This window comes from Cimex lectularius, unplaced genomic scaffold, assembly GCF_000648675.2.
Source record: "Cimex lectularius strain Harlan isolate CLEC.00 unplaced genomic scaffold, Clec_2.1 scaffold13, whole genome shotgun sequence".
In the NCBI taxonomy this organism is placed as follows: domain Eukaryota; kingdom Metazoa; phylum Arthropoda; class Insecta; order Hemiptera; family Cimicidae; genus Cimex; species Cimex lectularius.
The window spans coordinates 2,627,998-2,640,761 of record NW_019392649.1 but is presented as its reverse complement, the minus strand read 5'-3'; the positions used below and the strand labels follow the sequence as shown (position 1 = coordinate 2,640,761).

The 12,764-nt window shown below is 35.7% G+C and overlaps 1 protein-coding gene across 2 annotated transcripts in view; it reads right to left on the bottom strand.

Annotated features, from left to right (window-relative positions):
* Positions 1-1,669: 1,669 nt before the first annotated feature.
* The window catches only part of LOC106664607, a 617,189-nt gene continuing 606,094 nt past the window's right edge, over positions 1,670-12,764 (bottom strand). For both annotated transcript variants that reach the window (XM_014390497.2, XM_024230588.1), the window contains 3 exons: positions 7,576-7,869; positions 4,547-5,853; positions 1,670-2,477 (listed from right to left, as the gene is read on the bottom strand). In XM_014390497.2, coding sequence (XP_014245983.1) covers positions 2,162-2,477; positions 4,547-5,853; positions 7,576-7,869 — 1,917 coding nt within the window. In that variant the 3' untranslated portion in view covers positions 1,670-2,161. The remainder of the gene's footprint in view (positions 2,478-4,546; positions 5,854-7,575; positions 7,870-12,764) is intronic.

Below are 12,764 nucleotides of genomic sequence, written 5' to 3'. Positions count from 1 at the left end.
TTGCGGCCACCGTCGTCGCTCGCAAATTTTTAATTTGGTACAGTTTGGCGGAATTCCTGGAGGTTTTAAACAATGGAAAAATTCTTGTTGATAATATACCTCGTCTTCTATGTCTTTGACAGTATAGATACGAGATATGCCTGGTAGCTTTTGCAAAATAACTTCATTTCATCATCCAGGTTCACATATCTAGGAATGACTGGTTTGGAGCAATTTTGAAGATTCCTAATTTTAAAAATTAATAAATTATTTATGAAATTCATAAATTAATTAGATGCTAATTAGTAAAGATGGAATAAATAGTCAATATAAAATAGTTAGAAAAATATAAGTTATTAAATGAAATATTACGCTGAGCTGCCTTGGCTTGCCATATGCACAATAACATGATTTCATATCTTTACTTGATACTGCTATAATAACATGATAAAACTATGTCTATGTCCTTTCTATGATTATAAAGAATTCATCTAAAAAATTGATCACCATCGTACCAGTAGATTTTGTATTAATTTTTACATCCGAACAAATTTCTTTTTTATATTACTATAGATAAATATCTAAAATAATGTAGGGAACTATGTAATAATATAAGAGTGTAATAACTCTTTTCATATTTTTTATAAAAATTCATATATGTTTAGCGGTCCTAATTGTCCGTATTAATTATTTCAATTAATTATTCTTTTTATCTAAAGTCTTGTTTGAAATTAAATGGATTCGTATCGAAGGTTCAGCCGAAGGTCGTGTGTTCGAATCCTGCTCGTGACACTAACTTTTTCAATTCAAGTAAGACCTTGGATAAAAAAAATAATTCATTTTTTATAATAAAACCATAGGATAATGTGCAAAAAAATTTTGCTTTTCATCAAGAAGAAAAAAAGATGAATTATAAACATCTAAAATAATGTAATAAACCATATAATGGAATGAGAACTAGCTGAATAGTTAATAGCTCTTTTCGTTTAATTATTGAAGAATAAAATTTGGAACCGTTTATTAAAACTAAATTATGTCAATTTGTAGACAGCTTTAGGATTGTTTTGTCTTAACCTTAAAATTGGTCGAAAGCTTGGCAGATAGCAACTGATTTTTTTTTACATCCAGACCATACACAGGCCCAAAGTATTCATTAATGATTTTTAACAAAAATGACTTACTTCACATATCCAGAAATTTCAATGATTGGGTGATAGAAAAAATGGTAAAGTATATATTTACAATTTGATTTGCTATACCAAATTATTTTATTTTTTTAATAATACAATAATCTTACATAAATTGTTCTAAGCTCTAATAATATATACATTGACTGTTAAAAAGTTAATCACATTAATTTAAAAAAAAATCAATTATGAAGAATGCAGAAAAATATATATTTATGTTCGTATTCTTAACTAAAAGTTTCCTTTGTCTAAATATGAACGAATTGTACACATTCCTGTCAGTAATAACAAACAATTTAAACTCAATTCATCTATATTACAGAAATATTTACAAGATAAAACCATTTGTATAAAATAACGACAAAAACTTACATTAAATTTGATAACTGCATTTATAAATATATTTTCATAGTGGATATGAGTTTCAATTTCCATTATAAAAAATTGTATTTAGGTGTGTTCAAAAAGAGTACACAAATTTCATTTAATTTAATAACTTGTTGAGTTAGTCAGATTGTAACACTTTATCTCACTATTTCCAAACAGTCATTCACTCGATTTTGGGATCAAATTGATTTTTTATTTTTTTATTTTTTACTTTTTTATTTAAGGGAGGGACATTCTAAAAGGATTGACACAAATGGACGAGCACGACCAAGGAAACGCCTTTGGGTTTATTTCAATTACAACAATTTCTTTTTATTATATATTTTTTGTTGGAAACCATACAGTCATTTATTCGAATTAAAAAAATTAAATTAAAAAAACCATATTCGCTATCATTTATCTAAACGTCGGCAGGGAGGATCCGGTGGTATACAGGGTTGATCCCGTGGATTTGAGCAATGAGAAGATTCGTACGCTCGCCACTCGAGAAACTCGCCTCGGGATCAATCGCGAGACGGCGCGGTCCAGAGGTCGCCGTCATAGCGCTGGATCTGCCGAAGGGCGAACGTGTGGTGTCAGACGGTCGTCTCGAGGGCGACGACGCTCTGTCAACAGAGGCTGTCTTTTCCGTCCATGTACAAATCCTCGGGGTTGGGCGCGTACCTGGAAGAAGGGATGCCGGGATTCGCGGACCTGCCGTTCTTCTTCTTTTTATTCTTCCTCGCTTGCCGGCACTTAAAGCAGGCCGTTATCATAATGAGCAGCGTGAGCACTAGCAGCGCGACGCCCCCGATTGCCAGGTACAGAACTGGGATTCCGAACTGGAACGCGCAGTTCGTCTCCTCTTCGTCGAAACCTGACGGGCAGTGACGGGCACCGTCGCACCAGAGGGCTGAGCTTATACAAGCATTCAATTCAGGACACCTGAAAATAATTAATAAAATCAATAGAAAGAGTAAGCCATTTACAAAAATTTTAGAATCACTTATGTAGGAATATTGATAATAGGTAAGGACTGTAAATGTTGTCAGAGGAATTCAAAACACTTTAAAATATTTTAAATACTATAGTGGATTTTTTGTAGCTTGATCTTGCTATATCTTTCCTAAAGGGAAAAGTATAGTTGTTAAGGGTGGTTCTATGGATTCTTGATTATGGAAGCGGCAGGTTTTTCTATACCCCACAATTCTACGTCTATATTGGTTTCACTGTTGATTGGTATATGAGTATTTTGTTGTCTAGGGAGAGTTTAAATCAGTTTCTTTTAGTGTTTTAATTAATAGGTATCAGTTTTATACTTTTTAGTCGTATCTAAGGATTCCAGGTGAGTGGTTTGTATGTACAGGGTGTCCCAGTTCCTTCTGACGAAACTCAGGGAATCGATTCTACTCTTCGTTTGGAGCAAGAAATGCTCAGGAGAAAATTTTCGGAAAGTTCTCTATTTTGAAGATATTCGTCAATTTAGGTTTCTTCAACTTTTCATTACCTTACCGCATAAAAACGCTTACAACTTCCAAAATGTTGAGACTACAACAAATCCAATTGCACCATTTGAAAGAACGCTAAATTTTCTGTAAGATACTTCTTTGCAATAACCTGAATGACATAAAATGTTAGCCAATATCAGTTAGAACATGTCAAAATTACAAAATTTAAAATTTTGACCATGATTGCACGTTCTACTGAGGTTACAAAAAAATACCTACAAACCTACAACTTGTCAAATTTTACAAAAACATCTTCATCTAATATGATTTACGTTGATATATCCAGGTTTTTAAATAACGTTCTAGTAGGGTTGAAAAATAACAATTGAATGTTCGAAAACGTGAGCTAAAGTAAATTTGAATAACGTTATAAAACCCTGGATATATCAACGTAAAGCATATTAGATGAAGAAGTTTTTGTAAAATTTGACAAATTGTAGGTGTTTTTTTGTAATCTCAGTAGAACGTGCAATCATGACCAAAATTTCAAATTTTGTAATTTTGACATGATCCAACAGATATGGGCTAACATTTTTTGTCATTCAGATTATTGCAAAAAAGTATCTAAACAGAAAATTTAGCGTTCTTTGAAATGGTGTAATTGGATTTGTTGTAGTCTCAACATTTTGGAAGTTGAAAGCGTTTTTATGTGGTAAGGTCGTGAAAAGTTGAAAAAACCTAAATTGACGAATAGCTTCAAAATAGAGAACTTTCCGAAAATTTTCTCCTGAGCACTTTTGGCTCCAAACGAAGAATCACCAGGAAATACGGGGAGGTTATAATACAGATAGAGGGAAGCGTCGGAAGGTGAAAGCTATTTTGAAGCATTCTTCTATGGAATATAGGGTTCAATGAAGCATAACGGTTGGTGGAGAAAATGGCAGTTTAGTCAGGGTATGCTTGCTTAGTGGTGATACTTTAAAGTACTTGTCTAGGTACTTAACAATAAGGGCGTTTGGAAAGGCTAGGTACATTTGAGTTCCGAGTAACAGTCCTTCTCCTCAACACGATGGTTTTATTGTACAGTCGAATGTTTCAGCCTGCATCCAAATGATGGTTGGGCAGTATCTTCAACGTGTTTGGTAATGATGTTGGGATGAGAAAGGATATCAATAGAGAATGTACACTAACGGTCAAAGGACGCCACCGTACAAAACAATGACAGGATCTCACCTGAGGAACTGTCGGTCATATAGGACTTAACGGTGATGAAGTGTGTAAAGGATAGGATGTCTTAGAGTTGGCAGGGCAAACAAGGTCCAGACCCGAACGAAAGCCCGTTCAGGATCGAAAAGACGCCAAGCAGCATTCTTTTAAGGGAGTGCAACTGTTAATTGTTATATAGTAAAATTATGACGCTTGAATTCAAATTGATGGTCCAGACAATATTGGAAGTAAACAGATGGGCCGGGATGCATTTAGGAGGTGATATGGTTAGATGAGAAAAGACTAAATTTTTCAGTTTTAAGAATACAACATTGGAACATTAAATAATAAAAAATGTACCTGTAAGGGCAGTCGATTGTATTTGAAGACATAACGAAAGACGATGTGGCCGTTAAGAGAGGACGTTTCGATACTTCCATCCACGAAACGGAGTAACTCCCCGGCTCCTGTTCCAAAAACTCCACTACGAAGGATCTCGTGTTGGGATGAAGTATGGAAATGGACGAACTGTGGTTCCAGCCATCCGAGAAGACCTCGACGACGGTCTGCGTGTTCACGGGAAGACCTTCCTGGGGGCAGACTACTTTCGGATCTCTCGTCTCTATCCCGGAGTAGACGATTATCCTGTTCGAGGTATGACAGCGAACCGAATCGCTCCGCCACCTGTTGGAAGGTAGTTCTCGGCCTCGCACCTTAAGGTACAGGAAGTTGTTTGTGTTGTCTTCCGGCTCGATGAGCCAGGGGTGGGGATGACAGCCGACGTTGAGCGGATCGACGACCACGTTTGAGCTCAGCTTCTCAGCGAATATCTCGTTGACGTCGTCGTTTTTCTTCGAAACCGGGCCCTTTAATATTATATCACCTGAAGAACCACGAAGACGCCTGGCTGTTTTGTATTTTATACAGCTTTCCACTTCTTCGTCCGACGTGCTAGAAACAAACTGGTACTCCCCTTCAAAGTTGAAGTGGTTGAAATCTTGGGTTATGTTCATTAGCGTGACTGTAAAATTAACTTCGACGGTGGACGAAGTTAACGTCGTTATAACCAGAGGATCGGAAAGTTTCGAGCAAAGGCAATCTCGTGGAATTTGCACCCCTGGCCAGGGGTATTCGGATATCCATAGTTCGGCGATTCCGGTCCCGTTCGCTTTTGAAAGTGTGTGAACACATCTCCATCTTCCGGTTCGGGCGTCTTGTTGCGTGGAACAGGACCTGCTCCCGAATTTCGCCCTCGTCAATGTAAGCTGAACACGTTCTCCTAAAGTTGGTTCGAATCTCATGATGCAGCTGAGATTGTGCGCCCCGCCTCTGCCGTAGTAGAAAACGCTCCTCGGCGACTGGAATTTGCCACTGGAGGGCGAGGTGATGGAAGAGGTGAACACCCTGTCGCACGGATTGTCCGAACCTTTGACGTGCGAACCTTCAAGCATTGTGTCCACGAACTCGTACCGGACCATGAAGTCCAATGGAAAGAGGACCGAACCCTGCTTTAAAGTTTGTTCCAAAGTCAATTCGCTCCCCGACGAAACATAACTCTCAGATGGGGAGCACGGCCTCGTAAATCTCGAACTGTTGCTTAATAAAGTGTGATCGCACAGTCTGGGCACTTCGTCTTTACAAAAGTCTCCTAAAAGGCTCACGTTCATCTGCAATAATAAAGTTATTTAGCACTAAATTATTTTGTTATATTAATAAAAAGTGTATTATCAATCTAACAATGGGAGATTATTTTCAAATTGCACAAAAAATACGGAGGCTTAAAAGATGCTAGTTTACTTAGCTATACAACTTAAATATTGGAATGCGTTTTCATTTTAAATGTTTATGAAAATTTTGAAAGTGGAATTAGACTTGACGTGTTCCAAAGTTGTCCATCCAGCGCCAAAGTTAGACCTGGGGACATGCAACTGTTTTCGTCCCTATATTCATACTTTCAATCAATATTAATTACTTTTGTAAATGTTTTCCTTTTATTCGCTCAAGTATGTTGATGGAAAAATTGATATTTCTCTATCTCACAACTAGACTAATTTGTGGAGGGGGTGGATGAAATCGTCCATATTCCGCTGCCACCCATGCTATAATAATAAATATATTTAATGGAGGCAAGTTAATGAGGTTAACATCCGGCTACGGCTAGAATTAATCTCAACCCTTGGGGAATAAGCCACTAGTGTTATTGCAATTTACCATTGCACTAAAGAAATAAAAATGCTGGATAAACAACAAACTACGCCCCGGTTACTCTGACAGCCAGACACCATGATAGGCAAATACTTCCTTGGTAATTAAGCCCAGTGTCATTTGGAATTGCATTAATGCCCTATCAGAGATTGATAGCAAAAAAATTAACTTTAACTGGAAAGATGATCTGGTCATTTGATAAATTATGGGCAGTTAAGTTGAAAGAATAAAAAACTGGATAAACAACAAAATACAACCCATCTACTCTGACAGCCAAGCACCACGATAGGCAAGTACTTCATTGGTAATTAGGTCCAATGCAGTTTGGAAATGCATTAATGCCCTATCAGAGATTGCTAGCAAAAAAATTAACTTTAACTTGAAGGATGACCTAGTCATTTGCTAAATTATGGGCAGTACATTAGAAAGAATAAAAATGCTGGATAAACAACAAAATACTACCCATCTACTCTGACAGCCAAGCACCACGACCTTGTCATTTGCTAAATTATATGCAGTCACGTTGAAACACATAGCACAGTATGAAAGATCACAACTTCCTTTAGTATAAACACAGATGTGTCAAAGTGTGGAAGAGCATGTTTGCAAATAAAACTTCCAAAGTGAAACGGCAGTTTGATATCGATGATACCATTATCATACAAATGAAAATTTTAGGAATTGAAAAGTGTTTGTAAAAATACTCGACAGAAAAAAAAACAGTTATGTCGACCTAATAATCGTTGAAAACTCGTGCGAGGACGGATAAATTTGTTTACCCGATCCAACAGTTTAAACATACATTGTGAAAAAAAGATAAAATTGTTATGTTTTTATTTGTTATCAACAGTAAATTGATTAATTGGAAATGTCCAGTTACAAAAATTATACGAAAAAAAACTAAATCTACCCGTAACTATAAATCTAATATTCTACGAAATGGAAAGAAAGTAATCTTAACCAGATGTAAACGGCTTAATCCACAGTTTGAGTTATTGGCGGTGTCAACTCGGTTTTAAAATAATACGACTATGTACTTTTTCACGACGGTTAATATTGCAAAAGCACCCCTTATTTCTTTTTCAAGTAAAATTATTAAAACTGATAAAATTTGCTCTCTATATGGGGCTAGAGAATTTTATTGTACGTAGGGTTATTTTGGTTATATAAGTTATAACGGTTACCTGCTGTCCTGGTATAGAAGTGATTCGTCCGTCCCATATCCTGAGTCTTGCATTGCATTCTGCGCTGAGCTGATACGCCGCCGGGTCAGCTGGAGCGGCGTGATATTTAACGAAAGACAGCCAGACAGTCTCGTGCCTCCTGCCCTGGAAATGGTATCTGCAGGTCGTATTGGGCGGAAGAGAGTGCTTCGGGTTTTCCAGTATGCCCCAGGCCGAGTCGAAGCTGGTCAGGAGGATTTCGCAGTGGTGAACGTCCCTCACGTAATGGTGCGACCTCGCCTCCACAAACAACACCTGCGACAATTAAACGAGGGTACGGCTGTAATTAAACGACGCCACGACGAAATTAGAAATAATAAGCAAACAGGCAGGGGCGCGGGGCAGGGGACACTGACCTACTCCCCTGTTGTTTGCATTCGAATTAGAGGCTTAGCATGTTTACGTCGACTGAGCTTATTGCGACCAAGTTTCCGCAACAAGACGCACCATGAACAGAAACTTTGAAGAAAAACATAATGTAAATAAAAAGAACTCTCATTTTAATATCGCAAAATACACAGCAAGAAAAACGACTTTTAATGACTTACCACAAATAACATCCAAACAAATGAAATTCCTGTTGTTTACTTTACGTTTTATCGATACGTTCTTCATAAAACCTCCAATACAAAAATGCATGGGGGAGAAACAAAATGTAGATTTTTTAACTTCTCCCCGAATTTAATAGCGAAAAAATCAAGTAACCATTTTATTAAGTTAAACGAGTTACTGTTTTATTGAAATTCAAAACACCACCAATTATCAACGGATAGACGGACAAAGATGGTAAAAATCGAAAAATTAATATTTAATACTTTTGAAGAGCTACGAAAATTCGCTCAAGAACAAATAATCTTAAAAAATTAACGTTTATATGTTTAATCTAACAACAGCGTTTTTACTGCAGTAGAAATACAAGTTACATTCCTGAAATTGTAAAAAAGATTCTAGATACCCCGCCACAAATTTAAATAGATTGAATAAAGATAGCAAAATAAAAAGAAAAGGAGGAAGCAAGTTGTCTAATTAAACAGCTTTATTGTAAAATATCTCTTCTCTAATTTGTTATATTACAATTCGACTGAAGACCATTTAGAAAAGTTCTCTCTTTGTCGAACTGTTGGTCCAATACATGTTTAACCAAAAACATTAAAAAAACCAAGCCACTTTGGTCTGACGGGACTTTCAAAAGGCCATTGACACTGTCTGGCACAATCCATCCATCCAACATTCTGGTAAAAAACAAAATTTCCAATGTATTTGTTCAGAATTATTGTGTACGTCCAATATTGGCAGATCATCCTACTCATTCAACATATTCATCGGGAAACTCAAGGGTCTATTCTAAGGTCAAAAGTAAACTTAATATTTTTAAATGCCCGTCCCCGCTAAAATATTTGAAATTTAACTTGGTCCTTTAAACGAGTCGGCGAAGTTCCTCCTGGGGGCACACCGTTATAGCACAAAGTTTGATTTTTACCCAAAAACAATACATACATTTAAGATTGAAATGAAATGTTAATGGAACAAAAACTGAACCGATATTTTTTACAAGATGGTGACTGTCCCCTAACGAAAAATCAAGATGCGGTAAACGTCCCATGGGGTTCATGTGCAAAATACCAAGGTAAACTAGAACAAAACTTAACTTTAGTGCAAATGTGAAGGAAAAAAACTTAATACATAAAAATGTTTTCCTTTTCCTATAACAAGATGCATCTTAGAGAAAATAAAATAAAATTCACTAGTTTTCGTGGTCCGCCTGACCAATTAATATCTTTTAATAAATTAAGTATTTTAGTTGAGATAAAAAAGTCAATGACACGAGCAGGATTCGAACCAACGACCTTCGGCTATACGCCGCTACTCTACCACTTGAGCTATCGTGACTTTGATCCACTCGGACATTAACTTCCCATCTTAACTTCACATGGATCGAAGTCACGATAGCTCAAGTGGTAGAGCAACAGCGTATCTAGCCGAAGGTCGTGGGTGCGAATCTCGCTCGTGACATTGACTCTTTTATCTCAACTAAAAATCTTAATTAATTAATAAAATAAAATGACCATCTATAAAGCAAACGTGAAACTAATGCTGTTGTACACTTGTTTTGTTTGGTGTTACACTTGCGACAAACATGAAGACGCTTTAAAAGGCACAAAATGAATTTTTAATTAAAATTAATTAAGGTTTTTAGTTGAGATAAAATTGTATTGAATAATTAATTGTAATATATTAATTGGTCAAGCGGACCACGAAATTAGTGAATTTAATGAATTTTTAATGCTCGCAACATCTTCTTCTCGATATTCGACACACACGGACCTCCAACATATAGCTGTAAAACAAGACATTACGTAAGTCATAATGCAAAAGGCACATAAATTCTTTCCAATAAAACACTATTGTGAAAACTTAATTTGTGCGTTACTTTTTATCTACCGCACATTGAATTTAGCAATGTCAGACATAAACATATTTTATGTACCCGAAAGCTGTCCTATTTCACAATTTCGCTCGACCACTATATTTATTGTACTCCCTGCTTTATGTACATATTAGCATACTTAAAGAGTAAATAGGATGCTTCGAGAACAGACGTCAAAACCTGATTAGCTTAACATACATGTAAAATTCGACTAAATATTCCCACTCGTCCAAAATCTTGTTTTCAATTGTATTCCAGACATTTGGCTTTTCAGGCTAAGTCAACTTTTCACAACTTTATTCTATAAGGCCCCCATATCTAATAAAATGTTAACACTACTGAAAAATTTACCAATGGAAAGAACATTTAAAACCCTTTGAGATTCATCAGATGAGATTTGTGACAACGATCCACCCGGACACCAACTCGACATTTCAACCCTCAACCTTGTATTTTCATCTACTTACGATAATCTATAGTTATTTATGATCGACTGATAAATATATTTATATATTTAATTACTAGTATATTCTCTAAATATTCACCTATTTATGATTATCAATCTGTTATTACTAATACGCATTAAACGCACATTTTTAGTTTTTACCCTTTAACAAAATAAGGAAAAATGTATAACTAGATTTAGTGCACATTAATAATAGATGATAAAAGGATGTACTGGTATCATAATTTTTTATTTATTAACTATATATATTTTACGGTAAAACTGAAATTTTGAACTGTGAATATTCCTAAAAATTATTTTAATACAGCGTCAATCATAATATTAAATGAAAAATGTCAATTTTACGATTACGAGTGCGTTCGGAAAAACTCAACGATGGATTATCGTCTCACCCCCTATAAATAAACTTGAAGCATCCGCGCTCATGAAAATGGACTTCCGCTAAGCCCCCGGGCCGAACATTTTCTAGTGAGGTTTGGTAAATTCATAATGTATGGTCTAGTGAAACTTAGTTAAATGAAAAAGCTTTTACCCCCGGCGAGTTTGAGATGAATCTCAATTACTACTTTGGATCTGGAAACTTAATCTGCATTAAATATTCACAGCGTGTCATCAAACTGGCACAGCGTTAGATGTACAACTTGCTACTTTATGCAACATTCTGGGAAAGACGGGGTATAACAGTTTTAATTATTTTTAATCACGCCACATTTCAAAGCAAAACCCATATGGAGTGTGAATTATAGTTTGGAATTGGACTTTAACATATAAAATATACGTCAGTCCTATATTCACGGATCATAACTTCAATTTTAGAAAAAAAAAATTAAATAAAAGATATAAACTGGTCGTTGGTCTCTGAAACAAAGAAATTAACTAGAGTAATTGCGAATACGGCGCTTCGATCTTCTAAACCAGCACGACTTATCTGCCACGTTGGTTTTAATCTATTCAACCGTCTAAATATAATTTTGTACGTTAAGAATTTCTTCTCCGATATCACCATTTATTTTTTAGCCAACTCGGAATAAGTAGTGTTCACCATTCAGAGCGACCTAGAACCACCTTTTTTGTTTGGAAGCATTGTTCAAGTTATGGAAGAAAACCAAAAAAACAATTTTTTCCTTTCGCCATATCACATCTCTACGAATCGATTTACTGCAACTCTAGTCCTCTCTCAGCAACCAGTGTCAGCTGTTTAGGACTTTACATCGACAAAAGACTTACAATCGTCACACTCGACCCAAAAAAACAGAACTGAGGAACGTCCATCTCTAGGGTGAGAAAACAGTAAGAAATATTGAACATGGCAAGAAACGTTCTAACCAACAGCAAGGATAGACAGATCAAAGTTATTGGAAACGATCAAGCTACACATTTTTCACCATGCAGAAGAAAAAATAACTATCAGTATTTACTAAATCATAACATTCGATATATGTAAAACTTTTTATAAAGCTTACTTTTATTCCTTAAAAAAATCTTTCCATTTTGATCTATTTCACAAAAATAACCTTGACAATGTTTGTTTAATTAAATAAATAAAACCATATATCTATATATATATATATATATATATTNTAAACGATTTACACTAATGACCAGGCTTCTAGAAAAGCTCAATATAAACTTTGATCCCAATTAAATACATACATGTACGTATATATGTTTATTTATTTATAAGGTAAAATTAGTTTTCTCAAGCAACTTCCTCTCCGACACGTGATACAGGCTGACCACTACTACACTCTTTTTAAATTACACAGCACAACAAAACCACCTAACGAACTGTCTCTCTTGGGAACGTATAAATGAAGTTCCAAACAAAGAACGAGACCGTGTGACAATGTGACTAGAAAGTTGATGATTACAACTATTCTTCTCTAACTTACGTCTTTTTATTGCTTAGAAATACATTTATAAACTTTGAACTGAATGAAATTTTAATTTCGGGTAAGTAAATGAATTTTATAAATAGGTAAGACAGAATTTGACGGTAAGTACATAAGCCATTTCACTATGTTAAGCCTTCAACGTTGGCAGTCGGGATGAGAACTGAAACGCCTAATCCATTTCCAGTACGGATTTAGATTAATTCAGCTTAGAGGGGGATCAATCATTAAGTTAAAAGTTATCGAGGCAAGTAAATCGTCCGACAAGCGTGGCACGTCAAAGCGGGAGTTTGTCGGCTGGGTTGCTTGTTTTGAAAACTTGTTTCGGCTCGTGTTTCCGAGGCGGATTGCGGTGGCCGCAGCT